General features: G+C 46.9%; 1 protein-coding gene across 1 annotated transcript in view; it reads left to right on the forward strand.

Annotated features, from left to right (window-relative positions):
- Positions 1 to 2,059: 2,059 nt before the first annotated feature.
- Positions 2,060 to 25,362, forward strand: part of LCMT2 (leucine carboxyl methyltransferase 2) — a 28,757-nt gene continuing 5,454 nt past the window's right edge. Inside the window, exons 1-11 of the mRNA XM_082013419.1 lie at positions 2,060 to 2,216; positions 2,539 to 2,663; positions 4,223 to 4,304; positions 5,767 to 5,947; positions 9,587 to 9,743; positions 10,170 to 10,359; positions 10,788 to 10,895; positions 12,936 to 13,026; positions 15,215 to 15,472; positions 16,379 to 16,609; positions 19,053 to 19,150. Coding sequence (XP_081869545.1) covers positions 2,178 to 2,216; positions 2,539 to 2,663; positions 4,223 to 4,304; positions 5,767 to 5,947; positions 9,587 to 9,743; positions 10,170 to 10,359; positions 10,788 to 10,895; positions 12,936 to 13,026; positions 15,215 to 15,472; positions 16,379 to 16,609; positions 19,053 to 19,150 — 1,560 coding nt within the window. The 5' untranslated portion in view covers positions 2,060 to 2,177. The remainder of the gene's footprint in view (positions 2,217 to 2,538; positions 2,664 to 4,222; positions 4,305 to 5,766; positions 5,948 to 9,586; positions 9,744 to 10,169; positions 10,360 to 10,787; positions 10,896 to 12,935; positions 13,027 to 15,214; positions 15,473 to 16,378; positions 16,610 to 19,052; positions 19,151 to 25,362) is intronic.

Consider the following 25,362-nt stretch of genomic DNA (forward strand, 5'->3'; position numbering starts at 1 on the left):
CACGCAGACCCAAGAATGGCTGCATACGACCTCCTCATCCTTTACCAAGGAAATCTGATATAGAGACTCACTTCGTGGAGCACACGTGATGCCTTGTACTAAGGACAGGAAACTAATCTCCTAGCACCCCCTCCGTCCCCCGCAACTACTTGGGTCTGTCTTTTTGTGTTAAACCCAAGATGCCCAGTTCACGTTTCAGTGTCTTCTCACAGAGTTTGCACAGAAGATTGTTACGGATATAGAAACATATGACTGGAAAGGACTTCCTGGGACGGCTGGATGCAGTGAGTTCAGTGGCCACTCCCCAACTTGCTGCCATGTTTTTTGTTCTATCATAATTCTCAGGATGCTAATATAATCAGAAAACCTACAGGATCTGAAGTGCCAGCAGGACGGGCTAGCATTCTCTGTAAGTCTTAACCTACAACTAAATCAAAACATCATTTCCAGATCCCAGAGATGTGACAACATCAACGAAATGATGAACAGCTAGGAAAAGGGAACCTGGAGGAAAAGGAAGCCTTGATCTCTGCAGAAACTGTGCACACATCCAGAATACAAATAGAAATATAGGAGCTACCATAATGTACTGTATCATGTGCTATAACTGCAGCAGCTAGGACTAACTACATCAGGTATGCCAGGAATCACCTAAAAGGCAACACTAATAAAATATATCTCAGAGAAAAATTTTCATGTGGTGATAAAATGCTAGCATTGGGCTGAGGATTGAGCTTTATGGGTCCTCTTTAGAAATATGTATACTGACCATTCTCTATAAAAGTAATGTTATCCCGAAAAGTGTGATTGTTACACGGTATGCAACCCCAATATTCACACAGGGTTGAGTTATTCCTTTTTTTATTGCAGGTTTGTGCAGAGCTGGAAGCTAGGTGGTATCCCACAAAGCTAGCTTAGCTCGGTACAAAAACTACAGCATATTTATATCATTACATGATTAGCAAAACAATAAAAAAACGTGCCCAAGTTTACATTTATTGATTAGTGATAACTATATCACTTGCTATTGGTTACACGTAATTAAATTGGCACGCATGCTCCTGGAAAGTGTGTGGGGGTAATTTGCATCGCTCCTCAATTGAGTTGGTGGTTGTGATCTCCCCCCGCCACCTTTGCTTTTACCCTAGTTATTGTGAAATTTCACTGACTTCATGCTGGTAGCATCCTCCTATTCTTGTTATCTTCCTTGTGCCAAGACGTTTCTTTTATCAGTCCCTGAAGTCCCCTTTTTTGTTTCCTCCTCTGGAGACTGGCTATTAGTAAGGCATGCAAGTTTACACAATCTTGCTAAATTCACACAATATAGCTACTCAGCTTAATGGTTAATATTTATCTTTGGTTTATCAGTGACATTTTGAGATTGTAACTTATTTAATTCACAATGTACTAATTTGTGGAGTGCAAGATGTGTATAGACACTGAATAGTGTAAGTGTAGTACTTGTGATATCTTACATAGCTCAGGCTATCACATTGTACTACAACTCCTAGTACAAATCCTAAAGTAACATGAAACATTCACCTCCTCTACCACAGATACTCCCATGGCTCTCCCTGTTTGTGCTCAACACTGCCAGCCTGTGAATCCCCAAGAAGCCATGTCCCAAAACACACGCAGTCACCAGTGCCAGCTCTACTCTAAACTGCAGTCCTGGTGCACAGAGTTCTGCACCCTTCCACTGAGCTCGGCACCCCGCCAGGGAGATGGGCACCCTGCCCCGCGGAATCCCGCACGGTGCGCGCAGCTCCGCATCCCGCTCCTAACGCAGCACTTCTGCCCCCGCCCCTCCGCTTACCGCGCAGAGGCTGCCCGTTGCCATGGCGACGTGCTCCTGGCCCTCCCTCGCTACCGAGCCCAGGTACGGCACTGCGCTCGTGGGTCCGTCGGGCGCCGCGGCAGCAGCGCTGGGAGTGGGACGCCTCGGCCGGGACCCCGAGGGCCGGGATCCCACGCGTGGGCGGCCAGTGCAGGACAGTCGCCCGGGGGCGGGACCTGCACTGGGGGTGGGTGGGCGGGGCGGGCCCGCTAGGGGGCGCGCTCCACTGGCATCTGCCCGCCCCCGACGTCCACCTCCGGGCGCCGCGCGCGGCGCGTCACTGCTCGCGCCCGGCGGTGCGTTCGCGCTTTCTGTCGCTGCGGCGGCAGGTGCGCGCAGGATGGGCCGCGGGCGTCCGGGCGCCCCGCGCCCCGCCGCCGTGAGTGATCCCCGGCCGGGCGCCGCTGCCCGTCCGCGAGGGGGACCCGCCGGGTGTTTCTGCGTGGTCGGGGCCCCGGCCCGGGTGGCGGGGCCTGAACTGGCTTCGGGGGATGAGGGGAGGCAAACGCGGAGGGGGGAGGCAGGGACGTGAACGGCGTTCGGCGGCGCCGGCGGTTACTGACCTTTCCTCTCGGAGTCACTTCGGCGCTGCCTCGCCCCGCCGTCCCGCCCGGTAGGCCCAGGCGCTTCTCGGCCCGCGGTGTCGGTCGGAAGCGCCGGCGTTGCGGCCTTGCGCCAGCGCTGTATCCTTGTCCCGGCAGGTCCAGGGCACTGGCGGCAGCAGCGCCGTCAGCAAGTGCTCGGCGGCGGAGCGGGGCTACATCCAGGACCAGTTCCTGCGGCTCCTGGCGGGGCGGCAGCGACGGCGAGCCCCGCTTGTCCACCGGTGAGGAGCAGGCGGTGCGCGCGGCCCTTGGCTTCTGTGGTTGCCGAGTTCCGGTGCCTGCACCGGTGGGTCGCACGCGGCATGCGTGGGGCTCGCAGCCTTCCTCCTCTGAGGCTGCAGAAGGGCCCTAGTGATTCCCCAGGCCCTTTGAGTTGTTACTTCTGTTTAAGACACAGCTTTTAAAAATGCGTTTTAAGTGACAGAGCAGCAACTTGCAGAGCACTGTCTGTCAGTAATGTAACCTTTTTAGACTGTTAGTATAATTTTACATGGCTTATGGGCAAAAATTGAAAGCTTTGTCCTGAGGAAAATATGCCACCGAACTGGTTCCTAACTCCAGTATTCAATGCTGCTGAAAACTACTTTAGATGAGATTTGAAAACTCATGTACTAAAAATGTTATCACGACAATAGTTTTCTCTGTTCTCAAGAACATTACATTTTCAGTAAGGTGTTTGGTGGCTCAGCAAAACAGTATTATTTTTTGAATTAGGGGTGTCTGACCAGAAGGTCTTCTCTGGAGCTTTGCAGGATACAAGCATGAATGTTTTAATATATGTGTGTAGAGGGTTCTATGCTGATGCGGTAGTGGAATTTACATAATATGCAAGGCTAGTAGTTTAATGCAGTCAAGGTGACTGTGACTTGCCAAAGGACTTTCATTCATGGAAAAACAAAAAAGCAGTATTCAAACAGAAGCTTGCAGGCCTATGAAGATGAGTGTTGCTCATTAGGTCAGAAAGTTAAGCCTGTGTTGACTTGTCACATGACATTGGCGTGCCAAATAATAGAGCTATATATTGCAGTTGTTAACACTGTCATCATGAATTTTGTGACATCTTAGAATATTTAGTGAAATATTTGGTCTCTGTGAGGCATGGGGATAACATGCTTGTTAAAGGGGGTGATAGGAACTGGTAAGCCTGGTAGGGACAGCATGAAAGTAACTAAAAGAGAATGCAAAGGAAAAAGAGGCAGTAGTCCCTGCCAGACTAGGCAAATGGTAAACACTTTCCAGGAGTTAGACTTACTTAGTTCCATTTTTTCAAAAAACAGAGAATGAAATTCCGTTCCTGACTTTGCTTTTCTTCCCTTTTTTGTTCCACTCTCACTGCATTTGCACCCACTGTCGTTCATTTTGTTATAACCAATAGCCCCTTCTAAGTAAAAGAATTAATTTCCTATTGTTATGGCATCTGATTTGGGGCAGAAACCTGGGTATTGGCCACCTGTATTGCAGGGGAGCATCCTGACTGTCTGTATTCATACTTTTTCATCCAGTGAATATTTATTTATGCAAAATGGAACAGGTCCAGCTAGGATATCTACATATTTTCTCTGGGTTATCCATAGTCATCTGGGTTAATACATTTACTGAATACAGGAGATCTGTATTTATTAACAAGCTCTAGATATGACAAAATCATCATACATCTCCCAGTGCTGGTCTGTAAATGTGGGGTTATTGGGTAGAAGCTGAGAGAGAAAAAATCATTTTTTTGACATGGGGGAGAAATAGGGTTCCTGGACAGTGATTACAACTGAATTTCATTCCACAGGGGTTATTACATCCGCGCCCGTGCTGTAGATCACTGTGTTCAAGACTTCCTGCTGAAGACCCAAAGCCACCCTAGGACACAGGTGCATTTTCTTTGTCTGGCAGTTTCCACTATATGTGTGAAAAGTCTTTTTGGTGACTGTGGTGGGTTTGACCTTGACTAGGTTGCAGGTGCCCACCAAAGCTGCTCTATCACTCCCCCTCCTCAGCTCGACAGGAGAGAGAAAAATAGCAGAGAGAAGCTTATGGCTTGAGATAAGGACATGGAGAGATCATTCAGCAGTTATTGTCACAAGTAAAACAGACTCAGCTTGGGGAAATTAGTTTAATTTATTGCCAATTAAAATCAGAGTAGGATAATGAGAAATAAGACCAAATCTTAAAACACTTTCCCCCCACCCCTCCCTTCTTCCTGGGCTCAACTTCACTCCTGATTTCTTTACCACCTCCCACTGAGCAGCGCAGGGGCACAGGGAATGGGGGTTGTGGTCAGTTCGTCACACATTGTTTTCTGCCACTCCTTTCTCCTCAAGGGAGGGACTCACACTCTTCCCCTGCTCCAGCGTGGGGTCCCTCCCATGGGAGACAGTTCTCCATGAACTTCTCTAACGTGAGTCCTTCCCACAGGCTGCAGTTCTTCACGAACTGCTCCAGCCTGGGTCACTTCCACAGGGTGCAGTCTTTCAGGATCAGGCTGCTCCAGTGTAGGTCTTCTGTGGGGTCACAAGTCCTGCCAGCAAACTTGCTCCAACATGGGCTCCTCTCTCCATGGGTCCACAGGTCCTGCCAGGAGCTTGCTCCAGCACAGGCCTCCCATGGGGTCACAGTCTCCTTTGGGCATCCACCTGGTCTGGTGTGGGGTCCTCCACAGGCTGCAGGTGGAGATCTGCTCCACCATGGAGCTTCATGGGCTGCAGGGGGACAGCCGGCGCACAATGGTCTTCACCACAGGCTGCAGGGGAATCTCAGCTCTGGCACCTGGAGCACCTCTTCTCATTCCGTTTCCATTGACCTTGGTGTGTGCAGAGTTGTTTTCACATTCTCACTCCTCTCTCCAGCTGCAAATGCTGAGTGATAGGGTTTTTTTCCCTTCTTAAATATGTTATCACAGAGGCACTACCACCATCGCTGATTGGCTTGGCCTTGGCCAGTGGCAGGTCCGTCTTGGACCCAGCTGGCACAGGCTCTGTCGGAAGCTTCTAGCAGCTTTTCACAGAAGCCACCCCTGCAACCCCCACCGCTACCAAAACCTTGCCATGCAAACCCAGTACAGCATCTTGGCACTGCAGTAGCTTGTAAGTGCATCTGTTGTGATCCTTTCCCAGAAGAGCACAGAGAATCTGACTGGCACTACTGTGGCTGTCCATTTGTCACTTTGACAGAAATATCTGGGAGGGGTAATACCGACACAAAATTCTCCTGCCTCTTGCTGGTGATTGCCTGATTTTGTCACTCTGCAGATGATGTTACAGACTGTTTTTCATATCTAGATGCTCAATGTGCTGCTAGAGTTGAATACAACTTTTTCTGATACTTTCTCTGCAGATCCTGTCTTTAGGTGCTGGCTTTGACTCCTTATACTTCCGTTTGAAGGACATAGGTCTTCTGCATCACACTGTGGTATATGAGGTGGATTTCCCAGATGTGGCATGCCAAAAAGCTACTCTGATCAAAAGAATGAAAGAGTTGTCAGCACTGGTGGGAGATACTGGAGGGGAAGGATTAGGTATGATGTTTATGGAAATTTTTCTAAATACTAAACATTTAGAAGAAGTTTCAGCCTTTAAAAAGTGAGATACGATGGTAGAGGAACTACAAAGTTGCAGATGAAGGGCATGTTCATTTTCTGAAAAATTTTGCAACAAATACATCTTTCGTAAGCATTGGGAGATAAGAAGATGTATAGCTGCCAGAATGGATTTGTCAGGAGCAGATTATATCAAACCAAGTTCAGTTTCTTTCTGTTACAATTTCTGAAGTATTGTGTCTAGCTTTGGGCACACTAATACAAAGGCAGTGGCAAACTGCAGCATTTCCAGTCAGAGGTCATGAGAATGGTAAAGTGGTAGAGCACATGACATAGGAGGGTAGCCTGAGAGAACAGGGTTTGTTGAGCCTTAAGAAGAGGAGGTTGGGAGGGGGGTGAGTCTTACTGCAGTCTTCAACTACCTAATGGGAGAGCGTAGAAAAGATGGCTACAAGAAAAATCTGTCTCTGTAAAGCAAACAATCAAGGGGCAATGGTTGCAAATTGCAACAAAGGAAATTCCAGTTACGTATAATGAATTTTTTTTTTCCTGCCGTGTGAGAAGTTTAAAACAGGAACAGATTGCAGAGAAAGGTGTTGGAATCTCCAGCCTTGGGAGATAGAGCTTGACTGGACAAAGCCTTGAGCAACCTGATACAGGTAACTGCTGGGAGCAAGGAGTTGGACTAGATGACATTTAGAGGCAGAGAAGTTAGGACTTTTAGGTGTCTTAACTGTAATAAAACATTAGTCGTTATGTTACCTGACTTTTTTTTCCCCCATCCAAGGCAGGAAAAAAATGAGCCTTATGAAACTACTGTAGAATATAAGCAGACCTGAAAGAATTATTATGCCAGCAAAGTACTAAGGGGCAGTTCAGTGGCAAAATGGAGGAATGTGAAGTATGGGGTTCACTAGAGGTTTCTCCTGCATCAGATTTCCTCCAAGGATTCCATTAATCATAGAATCATAGAATAGTTTGGGTTGAAAGGGACCTTTAAAGGTCATCTAGTCCAACCCCCCCTGTCATGAGCAGGGCATCTTCAACTAAATCAGGTTGCTCAGAGCCCTGTCCAACCTGACCTGGACTGTTTCCAGGGATGAGGCATCTAGCACCTCTTTGGGCAACCTGTGCCAGTGTTTCACCACCCTCATTGTCTAAAATGTCTTCCTTATATCCAGTCCAAATCTACCCTCTTTTAGTTTAAAACCATTACCCCTTGTCCTATCGCAGGAGGCCCTGATAAAACATTTGTCCCCTTTCTTATAAGCCCCCTTTAAGTAATGGAAGGCTGCAGTAAGGGCTCCAGAGCTGGACGTAGTAATCACAGAATCAGAGCATCATTAAGGTTGGAAAAGATCAAGTCCAATCATCAACCCAACACCACCAAGGCCACTAAACCTGTCCCCAAGTGCCACGTCTACACGTTTTTTGGACACTTCCAGTGATGGTGACGCCACCACCTCCCTGGGCAGCCTGTTCCAATGCCTGACCACCCTCTCAGTGAAGAAATTTTTCCTAATATCCAATCTAAACCTCCCCTGGCGCAACTTGAGGCCATTTCCTCACCCTGTTGCTAGTTACTTGGGAGAAGAGACCAACACCCTCGTTGCCACAACCCCCTTTCAGGTAGTTGTAGAGAGCAATGAGGTCTTCCCTCAGCCTCCTCTTCTCCAGACAACAATCCCCGTTCCCTCAGCCGCTTCTCATAAGACTTGTTCTCCAGACCCCTCACCAGCTTCATTGCCCCTCTCTGGACACGCTCCAGCAACTCGATGTCCTTCTTGTAGTAGGGAGCCCAACGCTGAACACAGGATTCGAGGTGTGGCCTCACCACTGCCAAGTACAGGGGCACAATCGCTTCCCTACTCCTGCTGGCCGCGCTATTACTGATGCAGGCCAGGATGCTGTTGGCCTTCTTGGCCACCTGAGCACACTGCTGGCTCATGTTCAGCCAGCTGTCAACCAGCACCCCCAGGTCCTTTTCCACCAGGCTGCTCTCCAGCCACTCCTCCCCAAGCCTATAGCGTTGCCTGGGGTTGTTGTGACGCAAGTGCAGGACCCAGCACTTGGCCTTACTAAACCTCACACAGTTGATCTTAGCCCATCAATCCAGCCTGTGCAGATCCCTCTGCAGAGATCTCCTGCCCTCCAGCAGATCAACACTCCTGCCCAACTTGGTGACGTCTGCAAATTTACTGAGGGAGCCCTTGACCCCCTCATCCAGATCATCAGTGAAGATATTGAACAAGACCGGCCCCAGAACCGAGCCCTGGGGAACACTGCTTGTGACCGGCTGCCAGCTGGATTTAACGCTATTCACCACAACTCTCTGGGCTCAGCTGTCCATCCGTTCTTTACCTAGTGAAGAGTATACCTGTCTAAGCCACGAGCCACCAGTTTGTCCAGGGGAATGCTGTGGGAGACGCTGCCAAAGGCTTTACTAAAGTCCGGGTAGACAAGATGCACAGCCCTTCCCTCGTCCGCTAGGTGGGTCACCTGGTCATAGAAGGAGATCAGGTTGGTCAAGCAGGACCTGCCTTTCATGAACCCATGCTGGCTGGGCCTGATCCCTTGGTTGTCCTGCAGATTCCATGTGAGCACTCTCAAGATGAACCGCTCCATGATCTTCCCCGGCATGGAGGTCAGGCTGGCAGGCCTGTAGTTCCCAAGATCCTCCTCCCTGCCTTTTTTGTAGATGGGCGTCACATTGGCAAGCCTCCAGTCGTCTGGGACCTCCTCTGTTAACCAGGACTGTTGTTCTAATGTTCTAAATGATATGCTGCAGAAGGTGAAAGTGTAATAAACCAGCAGGAAACGGGGAGAGTTGCAATATAGTGGATGAGAGTAGGATTTTGACAAAGTACATGAATGGTCTGGAGAATGCGGAATGAAATATGGTAGGGACATATGTAAGCCACTACATTTAGACTGTAATAACCAATATAAATACAGACGGAATATAGCGACAGAGCTAGGCACAGAGAACAAGTTCCTGGCTCCTGTGAGCTGTTGAACAAGTCTTAGTGAGTAGCTCTTCCATGAGCTTGTTCAGTTTCCTCTTGAATCTGTTCACATTTTTAATATTGACAGCATCCTCTGGCAAAGAATTCTGTCCATACCAGTAATCTTCAAGTACTTAAAAAACAAACAAACCATCCCCCAAAAACTTAAGAATGGTTTTATGGTTGTGAGCCAAACCATTAAAATTCTATCAAAGCAATGGTACTTTCTTAGTAGCCTAAACTGAAAGGTCTATAAATGAGAGCCCTTAAGATTTGATTCTGAAGTATAGTGGTTCTATAAAAATGTTGTTAAAGTAAATATCATAAAGTTTTCTTGTTATAGGAAATGTGATAATTCTATGAGAAGTCTAGAGGTGAAATTTGCATTAAGAATAATGGAGTTTTAGATTTGTATTTAATGAATCGCTTCTTGTCACTATTAGTTTATGGTTCATTTAGCGATGGGGATTTTCTTGTACATGTCCCAAAGAAATTGAATTGATGGGCACAGCCTTGTGAGCGATTGTCCGTGGTGTTGATTTTCCTGATTGTCCCTTTTGGTCTCAGTGTTGCATAAGCACTGTAGTGAGATTGTATAATTTTTGTCTCCCAGGAGTCATTACCTTTTCTGGAGCGGATTATAAATTGCTGGGAGTGGATTTATCAGAGCTGTCTGAGCTGGAGAGAGCCCTGGAGGAAGCAGGACTGGACAATGAAATCCCCACCCTCTTCATAGCAGAGGTGGTGCTCACCTACATGGAAAATAGCAGGTCAGTTGAGTTATTCTGTGTTAGCTAGGTGGAAAATGAAAAGAACAAGCTTCTTTGTACATACCTCACCTGGAGCTGGGAGATGTGCTGTCTTATAACTAAAGTCTCAGCAATTCTGTGGAAATCGCTAACAGTTCCTTGCATCATAATTGTGATGGGGTAAGTGATGTCCACATGACATCCTAAAAGGGAGGAAAAAAAGAAGAAAAACCTAGAACGAGTGATTTTGACTTTTTTGTTCTTCTTTGCACAGATCGGGGAGGATATGTTCATAAGACCTCAGCACAGGATTCTCTTTTGTGTATTACCTTTGTCAGGATGCTTTAATAGCATGTGTTATGGTGTTGCAGGAAGATATATTTTATCTGATATATGATAGGTGGGCCCTCAATTATTTAATTTTTTCATGCACAATCTGCCTGACAGGTCAGATGCCTTGATTCAGTGGGCAGCAGAGCATTTCTGTCAGGCATGCTTTCTGCTCTATGAGCAGATGCACCCAGAGGACCCCTTTGGACGTGTCATGCAGCAGCATTTTAGCCGGCTGAACTCTGCACTTCATTCTTTGGCACAGTACCCTGATTGTGAGGCACAGCAGAGGCGTTTTTTTGAAAAGGTAAGTACCTGCAGCTCTAGGGCACAAACAAAGCATGATTTACCTTGGAAAGGTTGTAACATTAAATAATTTTGGAAGTCATCAGCTGTGCCAGTTATGAGTTGAAGCCAACAGAGCCCAGGCTGAGACACTGCCTTCTCTAGTAGAATGACTAGTCATTTGAAGGTCCTTCTAACCAACGTGCAGCCTACTTTCTGGTATGGGATTAACGCAAGATGAGCTCCTCTGAGACTTCTGATGTAATAAATTAAATTCTTAAGAGCTTTACAGGTAAGAGATCTGTCCTCACCAGATTCTGGGCTGCTGTTCTTCAAGGCAGACAGTTTTAAAGGCTCATGCAGGTGTCTTTGTTTAGGGTCTTTGTTTTCTTGTGGGACGGGAGTCTCTATCCTTCCAGAGGTAATAATTTTGAGGAATTTCTGTTTTAGGGCTGGACTGAGTGCAGTGTCATGGATATGAATGAGTTTTTCACTTCTTGTACTCCAGAAGATGAGCGGCAAAGAGTGCAGACTCTGGAGCCTTTTGATGAATATGAGGTAACCGTCCTTTATTCTGAACACCAGTCACCTGGTTTTCATGTAAGGTGTTTGCAGTTTCTTATGGTCACAGTTCTGTACAAGAGCTGCTGAGGCATAGCTGTTCACATAGGCAGAAAGGGCCTTGAATCAGACTTAGTTAATGCAGAGCCTGCAGGAAGCTCCATGTAAAGCTGGGGCAAGTAGCATTGGAAGAAGACTCTCTTTGGTCTTATAGAAGCTTTTCTTTTCCCTTACTCAGTGAGTGGTCTCTCAGGGAGTCAGTCAGCATAGTAAACTAGCTGGTGGTATAGAAGATGTTGCAGATGCTAAAAGTTTGCATGCATTCAGGAGGCACTTATTTTCATGAAAGAGAAATCCATTGAGGATTACTGAATACATAAAAATATACCTGATGTGAGGTTCCAGATTGCAAATGGTTGGGAGCATTCTGGGGGGAGGTAGATGCACGTGTCCTGCTCTCTTGCATTTCCGTAGGCTCTTACTGTTTGTCATTGTTGGATATAGGTTACTAATTTCAGATATTTTTTGCTCTGACTTTGTACAGCCATTTCTATAGTAACAACTGGAATTTAACTATGACTCTATTCTTTGCCATCTTTATGTTAACTGCCGGTAAAGTTTGCAACTATTGGAAGCCTAGAAGAGAAGTCAAAGATACTGAGTATCTTCAAGATAAATATCCAGTAGAATACTTACTAGAAGTTTCCCTTTTGATTCTGTGGTTCTCTGTTTATAATACTCTGTAGAAATCTAACAGCCTGCAGTATGGAAACAATTTAATGTCCTTGCATTTGTTTTGCCAACATGCAAGATCTGCTCTGCTACATGAATGCAAAAGTGATGACTGAAAAATGCTGGCAGATTTGCAAAGTGGTGTAGAAATGTCTACAAGAATTATTGTAGATCAAGGCAATTGCTTATACAGTGAGAAATAAAGACTTTTTATCATTTTCCTTATAGAGGAGATTAACATATACACAAGTCCTAGCTGAAAAATGTACATAGCAGTAAGATATGTGATAACAGAGAGCTCTATAATTAGCCTTTGAGATAAAGATAAGGTACGATCTAGGTCTTACTGTAAACAAGCTTGATCAAATGAGGTAACAAATGTAAAATACACACTTAGTGCTGAGGACAAGTAATTTTTAAAATAATTTGCCTAGGGACAAATAGTGGATTCTTGCATTTTCAGTAGTTACATTCATTTTGGATATCACTTTTCAAAAGATGCTTTTTACTTCTGGTAAAAGTTGGGGCTAATATTGTGGTTTGTTGTGCCTTTTAAATTCATGTTTATGCCTTCTAGTCATGTAGTTGGCTGAATATATCCCACACCATGGGAGTGAACATCCTCAGTTCCCTAAAAGCCATAAAAGCCAGGGTGGACTCTAGTATTGCTACTGACTTCCTGTACAGTCCTCTTGCTTGTGCTTCTGCCTCTGAGTGATTCCAAGGCCAGACTGGAAATCATATTTAGGTGTTAGCAGCCAGCAGAGACCGTGTTGCAGCTTTGAACATTTGTGATTTCTTTGCGATCACTTATGTTCCATGACCTTTAAGAAACTTTAATCCCTCTGTTATACAGCCCTCACCCTTTTCTACATTCAAAACTGGTAATCATAAAGGGAAGCTGACTCAAAAAAAAAGTTCCTCATGCAACATATAATTAAGCTATGGAACTCCTTGCTACAGCATGTAACAGATAATAAAAGTTGATGTGAGTTCAAAGAGCAACTGGATAGGTTCATGGATGAGAAATCCATCAAGGATTGTTCAATACAAAGACACAGCTTTTTGCTTAGATAATCCCTGAGCTGTAAATTTTTGAAGGCTGAGGTGAGGAAGGTATTTACACACTTGCTTTTTGTCAGATTCAACTTCAGTCTTCTGATTTTGACCACTGTTGGAAACAGTGCTAGGCTAGCTTGGTCTTTGATTTGATCGCCCTGGCTGTTCTCAGATCCTTAACACTGTTTGCTTTAAGATTTTGAGGGGGTTTGTTTGTTTTTGTTTTTTTTTTGGGGCTTGCTGCAGGAATGGCATCTGAAATGTTCTCATTACTTTGTTTTGACTGCATCAAAGGGGATGGAACCTTCCTGGACTCCATTGTTATCCACTATGACAGGTACACAACTGACTAGTTTTCGTAGTATTCTTTTATCTCTTGCAGGTTTCTCTGAGAGATTTTAGGAGATAGTAAAACCCTGGAAGGCGTAGATGGGGTGCTGCGATCTGAGTAGCTTTGTCCATCCTTCTTACAATGGTTCTGCTGTCCATAGCGAGGCCAGGGCCACATCCTGACTCTGGTGGTTCTAATCAGTTTCTTTCTTTCAGTTCATTGAACCTTCCAGTCTGAACAGCTCTTTCTTTTGTTTATATATGGGGCCCTCCAATGCATGGCTGCAATGCCAGTCTACCCTGCTCCTCCTCCTATTTTTGGGATGCTATAGACCCAAAATCCTTTTCAGTTTATTCCCCCTTGCCTCCATACATGGCACTCTGAGTCATACTATCCTTCCAGCCTCCAAAAGGTTGTTATGTTTTACTTGCTATACTATCAAGGTATTGTCCAGCAGAGCACTCAGGAGCATGTCATGAAGTTTGTGCTTTGTTTTGTTATCCCCTGTGGGTGGAATTGTACGTGTAGTATTTCTGTTTCTGAAATGCTTTTAAATCTCTATGTTACTTTTTTTAGATGGGAGAAAAGTGGTACAGCTGGGGAAAAGCCAAGACCAAGACTGTTTCCATGATAAAAAAGACTTGGCAGCAGTAGCAGTCCCAAGAAATTTTTGCTTTTGGCTGCTTGCTTCCTTTTTCAGGGTGGAAAGCAGAAGGTTATTTTTATCCTGTTTGACATCACTAGTCTTGTTCACAATATAGCACCACAAGTAGTTCTGTCTGCACCTGAAAGTTGAAATCTGTGTTCTAGGGCGCAGGAAAAGCAGCTGGAAGAGTGTAAGGCAGAGTGGCATTCCATAAGCCTATAAGGCCACTGAATCCATTGTGTTGTGTCTTGATTAGATCTGAAAACGTGTAGTGAAATCAAAGCCAAATGAATGTGGGTATGGTTAAATATACTGTGTGATTGTCACTGGTCCTTATGTTAAAACCTTAAAGGCTCCTAAATTTGTAGGATCTATCCTAAAGTTAAAAAAATAAATAAATTTGACATTTGCTTAACTGACATTAGTACAGTGAAGATAATTATTAGAGACAGGACATTCATTAGAGACAGGACTAGGGTCTTTCTGCTGCTGTCTTTGTTGTAATCAGAACTGACAGCAAGAGACTCCAAAGTCTGGTAAATTATCCGTGCTTAGATATGTTTTACTGGGAATGGCAAAAGGTATATCTCAAATACCAGTGTGTGCCCCCAACTATCCTCTCAAATAGATTTGGGTCCCTGTTAAGAGAGTGCAAACTAAATCTTCCAAACAGCATGGTAAGTATATTTTCTGAAATTAAAAAAACCCTCAGTCTTAAAAAGATGCATCGTTAGAAAGACATTTAAGCCCAATGAGATGAAAATTTTGACTTCATCAAACAGTAGAAAGTACGATCTTGTACAAAACAACATTTAGTACAGGCAGTTTTTCTGAGTATGGCATACAAAAAATAGACGGAGGGCTGCTTCTCCTCCACCTCATCATCTCTTATAACACAAGAATAAGGCACGTGATTAAAACAAAAAAGACACAAATTCAAAACTGATTAAAAGAAAACAATTTGTACAATGTGTAGGTGAGCTACAGTCCTGTGTTGAAAGCTTGTTTCATACTAAGGGGTATAGTACTCAGGGAGAATATATTTAGATAACTGCAAATATTCTTTTACAGTAGGACCATTGGAATTAACGGAGATCATGGTTTAGAATATATTTCAATGCTTTTGTGAAGGTAGGATCAAAATCTAGCAAGAAACTTTGAAATCCAGCTTCCAGGTGTTTGTCCTTTGCTATTTAAGTAGCCAATATTGTCTTCATCAGAAAGGTGCTCCTTTTGAAGGTATTGCAGTGATTCCTATCTTGCTGCAGCAGTTGAGGACACCAGTCTTACCTCCACCCCATTAAAGCAGTCTCAGAACTCTGGCAGGAGTTGAGGGAACAATAAGCAGAAGTTGAAAGTTGGCACAGTGGTAGTTGAAACCATTGCACCTTGATTTCTAGGGTGTGTCCGATTGTCTATGTGTTCTGTCAACTTGCTTCACAATTCTTTCTTCTTGAAAAGCTGAACAGACTTGCTTAATCTCTCCTTTAAAATGTAGTCCTTTGTTCTTGTTTGTGCATAAGTTCTTTCGTTCTTCTTGGTCTACAGTTCCTCATCATGATGTTCCTGTCAGAATGGCTGGGAGCATCACCGCAGCAGTGTGTGCAATGCACTCTGAAATTTCTGGCCTGAGACGTTATGGTCATCACTCTGTTCTTATAAAACCCAATGTGATTCTCACCACCGGAGGCTTTGGGGAGGAGGGTGGACAGCACTGCCGTATGAGAAATTTTCATGTGCTAATTAAGCGTGCAGGCTACTGGAAAGCTGGCTGTGTGAAAGAAGAAAATCCTGATAAAAGATGGGGTGAGTTCCTATACTGATGGCAAGTGTAAGGAAGATGTTTTTGTGCTAACAACGAAATAATGTCTAGTGGAAAAGTGATATCACAGCGCAATTATGCTGGCAGTCAAAGACATCTGAAGGTTCTGAATCCTGAGTGCTAGGTCCTGCACTTGGGTAACAACAACCCCATACAACACCATAGGCTTGTGGAAGAGTGACTGGAAAGCTGCCCCGTGGAAAAGGACCTGAGGGTGTTGGTTGACAGCCAACTGAGTATGAGCCAGCCAGCCAACAAGGCCAATAGTATCCTGGCTTCTGTCGGAGATTGTGTGGCCAGCAGGACTAGGGAAGGGATTGTACCCCTGTACTCGGCACTGGTGAGGCCACACCTGGAATACTGTGTTCAGTTTTGAGCCCTGCACTACCAGACAGACATTGAGGTGCTGGAGCATGTCCAAAGAAAGGCAATGAAGCTGGTGAAGGGTCTAGAGCACAAGTCTTACAAGGAGCAGCTGAGGGAGCTGGGGTTGTTTACCCTGCAGAAAGGGAGGATCAGGGGAGACCTTATCACTCTCTACAGCTACCTGAAAGGAGGTTGTAGCGAGCGGTTGTCAGTCTCCTCTCCCAGCTAACAAGCAATAGGACAAGAGGAAATGGCCTCAAGTTGTGCCGGTGGAGGTTTAGGTTGGGTATCAGGAAAAATTTCACCAAAAGGGTTGCCAAGCATTGGAACAGGCTGCCCAGAGAAGTGGTTGAGTCACCATGCCTGGAGGTATTTGAAAGATGTGTACTTGTGGTGCTTAGGGACATGGTTTAGTGCTAGGTTAACAGACTTGATGATTTTAAGGGTCTTTTCCAACGTAAATGATTTTATAAATTTCATGGGGGAAAGGTCAGTGTGAACTGTGATGCTTTGTATCTCTACAGATGAGCGGTTGCACCATACCGTGTCATGTCTTTCAAACAGTCTGGCCCTGGTGGTAGGAGGACGAACATCCCCATCAAGTGCAGGTTTGGGAATGTTGTGGCTAAAGTTCCCTAAAACCTGTAATGCCTCAGACCCAGATGACATTACAGTGGAGCTTGTAAGTCTGCAGCCTGTTGCTGAACCAGCTACTTTGCGTTGGAGACACAGTACGACTGAAGTAATATTCAAAGGTAAAAAGCCTGGAAAGAGTGGAAATGGCTGTAGGTATACAAATTCCAGAATATATGGGGCAGTCCTGTCCACGCAGGTCTAAAAGGCAAATTGTCATGATATAGCCTTACTTCTTATGTAGTACAGGCTATGCAGTTAATGTTGATGCGTTGTATTCCTTTGTTCAAAACCATAGCTTTTTGCTGAACATGCTGACTGTCTTGAATCACTCCCTGTGCTCTATGTGCCTTAGCATAGCTTCTAGGAGCATCTGTTCCATGATCTTCCCAGGCAAAGAGGTGAGGCTCATGGGTCAGTACTTCCCAGCATCCTCCTTGCTACCTTTTTTTAAAATGGGTACAATGTTATCCTTTTTCTAGTCATGAGGGACTTCACCTGACTGCGAGGACTTTTCAAATATCATGGAGAGTAGCTTGGCAACTGCATCAGCCAATTCCATCAGGACTCTGGGATGCATCTCATCAGCTCCCACAGAGTTGTGCGTGTTCAGGTTCCTCAGGTGGTCTTGAACCTGATCTTCTCTTACAGTGGGAGGGACTTTGCCCCTCTAGTCCCTGTCTTGCAGGCCATCCCCTCGAGAGGTGTGGGAAGAGACACTGCTAGTGAAGACTGAAGCAAAGAAGTTGTTCAGTACCTCAGCTTTCTCTGCATCCATTGTTATCAGTTTGCCAGTCTTGCTCCTCAGGGGGCTATGCTTTCTTTGACCTTCCTTTTCTGGCTGACATACCTATAGAAGCCCTTACTGTTCTTTGCATACCTTGCCAAGTTCAGCTCCAGCCATGCCTTGGCCCTCCTGACCCCATCCCTACACAACTGGGCAGCATCCCTGTACTTATCTCAGGATCCCTGTCCCTGCTTCCACTGCCATTGCATTTCCTTCTTGCGCTTTAGTTTGACCAGCAGGTCTCAACTCAGCCATGCTGGCCTTTTGCCTTCCTTTTCTGATCTCTTACCCCTGGGGATTGAGAGCTCTTGCGCTCTACAGAAAGCACGCTTAAAGATGTGCCAGCTCTGTTCTGCTCCCTTTTCGCTGAGGACAGTTTCCCAGGGGGTCCTACTGACTAACTCCCTGAAGAGCTGGAAGTTTTCTCTCCTAAAATGCAGGGTCCTGACTTCTCTCTTCACCTGCCCCCGATTCCTCGGGACTGTGAACTCCACCAGTACATGATAACTGCAGCCCAGGCTGCCTCCAATCTTGACATCACCAACTAGCACACTTGCACTGGTGATCAGCAGGTCCAATATGGCATCCCCACTGCTGGCATAGGAAGTTATCCTCCATGCACTCCAGGAGTTTCCTGGATTGCCTACAGCATGCTGTGCTACTTTTCCAGCAGATGTTGTGGTGGTTGAAGTCCCCCAGCAGGACAAGAGCCTGTGAGCACGATGCCTCCTGTAGCTGGAGTGAGAAGGCTTTGTCAACAGACTCCCCTTGGTCAGGTGGCTTGTAGTAGACACCAACCACAAGGCTCCCTTTGTTGCCTTGGTCCCTGATTCTTACCCATAAGCTTTCAACCTGCTCGTGGCTATTCCTCAGAGATAACTCTTCGCACTCTATCCATTTCTTGACATAGAAATTGGCCCTTCCTTCCTCGCCTGTCCCTTCTGAACAGCCTGTAGCCAATCCCACTCCAGTTGTGGGATTTGTCCCACCAAGTTTCAGTAATGGCAACCAGATTGTAGCTTTCTAGCAGCAAGGTGGCTTCCAGCTCCTCCTATTTGTTGCCCATGGTGCGTGCATTGGTGTAGATGCACTTCAGCTGGGCTGTTAGCCATGTCACCCTCTTAGAGGGACCTCCTTTAGTTCCTTTGTGGTCTTTGGTGCAACAGGCTGAGGGGCCTCGCTAGCATCCTGTTCCTCTAACCTTGGTGTGTCATCCCACAGCTTGTCGTGGGTGAGCCTGACATTATGCCACTCCTCCTTTGAGTCTAGTTTAAAGCCCTGTCAATAAGCCCCACTAGCTTGTGAGCAAAGACCCTCTTCCCCTTTTGAGAAACAGTAATCCCATCTGATGCCAGCAAGCCAGGTGCCGTGTAGGCCATCCCATTATCAAAAAACCCAAAATTGTGGCAGTGGCGCCAGTCATGGAGCCATGCGTTAATAGACTGGACCCATCTGTTTCTTCCTATGTCTCTGCTTGCAACTGGAAGGAGGGAGGAAAAAAATAACCTGTGCTCCAGATTCCCTTACTGACCGTCCCAAGGCCCTGAAGTCTCTAGATACAGGACTACTTCCTGTATCTATAAAACCATTTCTTGCATTTATTGCTAAAGCTTGGAAATGTTCATCAGGTGGCAGGATACAAGTAGCATATAAAACTTCTGCCTGACTTCATTAATTTCTATCTTTGGTCAGCTTCCCTTCTATGCAAACAGATATTCCTGCTTTTGTGACATACCAAATTCTAACTTCTCTTTTCACCTGGTTGTCTTTTTCTGTAGGTCAGAAGTACCTGTTTCTGTATGGTGGCCGCTCTGCTGTGGAGCCTGTGCTAGGGGACTGGTATTTCCTGCATGCTCAAGAACTTTCCTGCACTGTGGTAAGAACTTTGGGATGCCCTGAGAAGTAGAAACTGCCTTCACTTCATAAGTGCATGCTGCTGTATTGGGAGTCTAACTAAATCACAGTGGTATTGCCATATTGAAGCAGATGGCATTGGCAGTACTGTGACTCTGAACTTGTTCGAGACATGCTGTTCCAGCTGGATGCACATAAATCTATGGGGCCCAATGGGATTCATATCAGGGTACTGAAAGAGCTGGCTGATGTTATTGCAGGACCTCTCTCCATTATTTTTCCATGGTCTTTGGAGTCTGGAGAGGTCCCATTCAGCTGGAAGCTGGCAAATGTCACAATTTTCAGGAAGGAAGACCCTGGTAATTACAGGCCTGTCAGCCTCATTTCAGTACCTGGTAAAATTGTGGAGAAGGTTATTCAGAACCTTCTTCAGAATGTTACTGAAGAACACTTGCAAGACTGTGCAGTCATTGGTTATAGCCAGCACGGGTTCACGAGGGGAAAGTCCTGTTTAACTAACTTAATTTCTTTTTATGACAAGGTCACCCATCTAGTTGACCAAGGGGATCCAGTAGATGTGGGTTTTTTTCAATTTTCGCAAAGCTTTTGACTGTCTGTCACAGCATCCTTCTGGTCAAAATGCCCAGCATACAGCTAGACCAGTCCATAACATGAACAATTGACTGATGGGTCTGGCTCAAAGAGTTAAATGGGGATACATCAGGCTGGCAGCCAGTCACCAGTGGGGTTCCACAGGGCTCAATTATAGGGACAGTGCTCTTTAATGTTTTTATAAATGATCTGTATGCAGGAGTCACCTGTATGTTAAGTAAATTTGCTGATGATACTAAATTAGGAGGAGCTGTGGACTGTTGAGGGTATAGAGGCCTTACAGAGAGATCTGGATAGACTAGAGGGCCGGGCAATCACGAACAATGTGAAATCTAATGAGAGCAAGTGCCGTATTCTCTACCTAGGATGGAGTAATCCTGGTTTTACATACAAATTGGGGGATGAGAGGCTGGAGAGCAGCCCTGTGGAAGGAGAGATGTCCCTGCTTGGAAGGTCCTTTCCAGCCAAAAGATTCTATGATTCTGTGATTTGAGTTGATGGCAAGTTGAACATGAGTCAACAGTGTGCCCTGGCAGCCAAAAGGGCCAGCCGTGTCCTGGGGTGCATCAAACAGAGCATAGCTAGCCGGTTGAGGGAGGTGATTGTCCCACTCTACACTGGTGGGCCCCACCAGTGTGTGTCACGTACTGTGTGCAGTTTTGGGAGCCTCAGTGTAAGGAGGACATCAGACTATTAGAGTATGTTCAGAGGAGGGTGACCAAGATGGTGAAAGGTCTTGAGGGAGAGACTTAGGAGGTGTGGCTGAGGTCACTTGGTTTGTTCAGCTTGGAAGAGACAAGGCTGAGGGATGACCTCATTGCAGTCTACAACTTCCTAAAGGGGGGCAGTGGAGGGGGGGGTGCTGATCTCTTCTCTCTGGTGACCAGCAATAGGACACAAGGAAATGGAATTAAGCTGTGTCAAGGGAAGTTCAGACTGGATGCTTTAGATAAAGCGCAAAAGTTCTCAATCCCCAGGTATAAGAAATCAGAAAAGGAAGGCAAGAGGCTGGCATGGCTGAGTCGAGACCTGCTGGTCAAACTAAAGCGCAAGAAGGAAATGCAATGGTAGTGGAAGCAGGGACAGGTATCCTGTGAAGAGTACAGGGACGCTTCCCGATTGTGTAGGGATGGGATCAGGAAGGCCAAGGCATGGCTGGAGCTGAACTTGGCAAGGGATGCAAAGAATATTTGCATTGGCACATATTCTGGAAGCTTGCCACTGTGACACCCATCTACAAGAAGGGCTGGAAGGAGGATCCTGGGAACTACAGGCCTGTCAGATGGACCTCTGTGCCGGGGAAGATCATGGAGCAGTTCGTCTTGAGATGCTCACGGGGCATGTGAAGGACAACCAAGGGATCAGGCCCAGCCAGCATGGGCTTGTGAAAGGCAAATCCTGCTTGACCAACCTGATCTCCTTCTATGACCAGGTGACCCGCCTAGTGGATGAGGGAAGGGCTGTGCATGTTGTCTACCCGGACTTTAGTAAAGCCTTTGGCAGCGTCTCCCACAGCATTTCCCTGGACAAACTGGCAGCTCGTGGCTTAGACAGGTGTACTCTTTGCTGGGTAAAGAACTGGCTGGATGGCCAAGCTAGGGAGTCATGGTGAATGGCATTAAATCCAGCTGGCAGCCGGTCACAAGCGGGGACCAGTCTTGTTCAATATCTTTATTGATGATCTGGATGAGGGGATCAAGTGCTCCCTCAGTAAATTTGCAGATGACACCAAGTTGGGTGGGAGTGTTGATCTGCTGGAGGGGAGGAGGGCTTTGCAGAGGGATCTGGACAGGCTGAATCGATGGGCTGAGATCAACTGTATGAGGTTTAATAAGGCCAAGTGCCAGGTCCTGCACTTGGGTCACAACAACCCCAGGCAACGCTACAGGCTTGGAGAGGAGTGGCTGGAGAGCTGCCCGGCAGAAAAGGACCTGGGGGTGCTGGTCGACAGCCAGCTGAACATGAGCCAGCAGTGTGCCCAGGTGGCCAAGAAGTGGCCAGCATCCTGGCCTGTATCAGAAATAGTGTGGCCAGCAGGAGTAGGGAAGTGATTGTACCCCTGTAAGCACTGGTGAGGCCGCACCTCGAATACTGTGTTCAGTTTTGGGCCCCTTACTACAAGAAGGACGTTGACGTGCTCGAGCGTGTCCAAAGAAGGGCAACGAAGCTGGGGAGGGGTCTGGAGCACAAGTCTTACGAGGAGTGGCTGAGGGAACTGAGATTGTTTAGTCTGGAGAAGAGGAGGCTGAGGGAAGACCTCATTGCTCTCTACAACTACCTGAAGGGAGGTTGTGGCAAGGTGGGTGTTGGTCTCTTCTCCCATGTAACTAGTGATAGGACGAGAGGAAATGGCCTCAAGTTGCTCCAGGGGAGGTAAAAATTTAGTAAAAATTTCTTTACTGAGAGGGTGATCAAACATTGGAACAGGCTGCCCAGGAAGGTGGTGGAGTCACCAACACTGGAATTACCCAAAAAACTTACGGCACTTGGGGATATGGTTTAGTGATCATGGGGCTGTTGGGTTGATGGTTGGACTTGATGATCTTGAAGGTCCTTTCCAACCTTAATGATTCTGTGATTCTGTGAATAATAACAAGGGCTTCTATAGGTATGTCAACCAGAAAAGGAAGGTGAAAGAAACCATACCCCCTGAGGAGCAAGACTGGCAAACTGGTAACAACGGATAAGGAAACAGCTGAGGTGACTTCTTTGCCTCAATGTTCACTGGCAGTGTCTCTTCCTCCCACCTCTCAAGGGGATGGACCTCAAGATAGGGACTGGAGGGGCAATGTCCCTCCCACTGTAAGATAAGATCAGGTTCAAGACCACCTGAGGAACGTGAACATGCACAAGTCTGTGGGACCTGACAAGATGCATCCCAGAGTACTGAGGGAATTGGCTGATGTAGTTGCCAGGGCACTCTCCATGATATCTGAAAAGTCCTGGCAGTCAGATGAAGTCCCTGGAAACTGGCAGAAGGCAAACATTGTGCCCATTTTTAAAAAAGGTAGCAAGGAGGACCCTGGGAACTACTGACCCATAAGCCTCATCTCTTTGCCTGGGAAGATCATGGAACAGATCCTCCTAGAAGCTATGCTAAGGCACATGGAAGACAGAGACGTGATTCAAGACAGCCAGCATGTTCAGGTCCTGCCTGACCAACCTAGTGACCTCCTAGGATGGAGTGACCACATCAGTGGAAAAGGGAAGAGCTACCGATGTCGTCTATCTGGACTTCTGTAAGGCCTTTAACATGGTCCCCTACAACATCCTTCTCTCTAAATTGGTGAGGTAGGGATTTTGTGGGTGGACTGTTGGCTGGATGAGGAAATGGTTGGATGGTCACATCCAGAGGGTCATGGTCAATGGCTCAATGTCCAGATGGAGATCGGTGACAAGTGGTGTCCCTCAGGGGTCTGTACTGGGACCAGTACTCTTTAATATCTTGATGGATGACATAGACAGTGGGATTGAGTGCATCCTCAGCAAGTTTGCAGACAACACCAGGCTGAGTGGTGTGGCTGACACGCCTGACGGACAGGATGCCATCCCAAGGAACTGGACAAGCTTGAGAACTAGGCCCATGTGAACCTCATGAGGTTCAACAAGGCCAAGTGCAGCATCCTGCACCTGGGTTGGGGCAACCCCCAGTATCCATACAGGCTGGGGGATGAAGGGATGGAGAGCAGCCCCATGGAGAAGGACTTGGGGGTACTGGTGGATAAAAAGCTGGATATGAGCCAGCAATGTGGTCTTGCAGCCCAGAGAGCAAACTGTATCCTGGGCTGCATCAAAAGCAGCATGGACAGCAGGTCAAGGGATGGGATTCTGCCTCTCTACTCTGCTCTGGTGAAACCTGACCTAGAGTACTGCGTCCAGCTCTGGATCCCTCAACACAGGAAAGACATGGGTCTGTTGGAGCAGGTCCAGAAGAGAGCCACAAAAATGATCAGAGGGATGGAGCACCTCTCTTATGAGGAAAGGCTGAGAGAGTTGGGGTTGTTTAGCATGGAGAAGACAGGGGTCCGGGGAGACCTTATTGCATCCCTTCAATACTTAAAGGGGGCTTATAAGAAAAATGGGGAGAAACATTTTAGCAGGGCCTGTAATGATAGGACAGAATCACAGAATCATTAAGGTTGGAAAGGACCTTCAAGATCATCAAGTCCAACCATCAACCCAACAGCCCCATGATCACTAAACCATATCCCCAAGTGCCGTAAGTTTTTTGGGTAATTCCAGTGTTGGTGACTCCACCACCTTCCTGGGCAGCCTGTTCCAATGTTTGATCACCCTCTCAGTAAAGAAATTTTTACTAAATTTTTACCTCCCCTGGAGCAACTTGAGGCCATTTCCTCTCGTCCTATCACTAGTTACATGGGAGAAGAGACCAACACCCACCTTGCCACAACCTCCCTTCAGGTAGTTGTAGAGAGCAATGAGGTCTTCCCTCAGCCTCCTCTTCTCCAGACTAAACAATCTCAGTTCCCTCAGCCACTCCTCGTAAGACTTGTGCTCCAGACCCCTCCCCAGCTTCGTTGCCCTTCTTTGGACACGCTCGAGCACGTCAACGTCCTTCTTGTAGTAAGGGGCCCAAAACTGAACACAGTATTCGAGGTGCGGCCTCACCAGTGCTTACAGGGGTACAATCACTTCCCTACTCCTGCTGGCCACACTATTTCTGATACAGGCCAGGATGCTGGCCACTTCTTGGCCACCTGGGCACACTGCTGGCTCATGTTCAGCTGGCTGTCGACCAGCACCCCCAGGTCCTTTTCTGCCGGGCAGCTCTCCAGCCACTCCTCCCCAAGCCTGTAGCGTTGCCTGGGGTTGTTGTGACCCAAGTGCAGGACCTGGCACTTGGCCTTATTAAACCTCATACAGTTGATCTCAGCCCATCGATTCAGCCTGTCCAGATCCCTCTGCAAAGCCCTCCTCCCCTCCAGCAGATCAACACTCCCACCCAACTTGGTGTCATCTGCAAACTTACTGAGGGAGCACTTGATCCCCTCATCCAGATCATCAGTAAAGATATTGAACAAGACTGGTCCCCGCTTGTGACCGGCTGCCAGCTGGATTTAATGCCATTCACCATGACTCCCTGAGCTTGGCCATCCAGCCAGTTCTTTACCCAGCAAAGAGTACACCTGTCTAAGCCACGAGCTGCCAGTTTGTCCAGGGGAATGCTGTGGGAGACGCTGCCAAAGGCTTTACTAAAGTCCGGGTAGACAACATGCACAGCCCTTCCCTCATCCACTAGGCGGGTCACCTGGTCATAGAAGGAGATCAGGTTGGTCAAGCAGGACTTGCCTTTCACGAGCCCATGCTGGCTGGGCCTGATCCCTTGGTTGTCCTTCACATGCCCCGTGAGCACTCTCAAGACCAACCGCTCCATAATCTTCCCCGGCACGGAGGTCAGGCTGACAGGCCTGTAGTTCCCAGGATCTTCCTTCCAGCCTTTCTTGTAGATGGGTGTCACATTGGTAAGCCTCCAGTTGTCTGGGACCTCCTCTGTTAACCAGAACTGTTGATAAATGATGGAGAGTGGCTTGGCAAGCTCCTCCACCAACTCCTTCAGTACTCTTGGGTGGATCCTATCAGGCCTATAGACTTGTGGGTGTC

This window comes from Phaethon aethereus (assembly GCF_964289735.1).
Source record: "Phaethon aethereus genome assembly, chromosome: 1".
Classification (NCBI taxonomy): Eukaryota; Metazoa; Chordata; class Aves; order Phaethontiformes; family Phaethontidae; genus Phaethon; species Phaethon aethereus.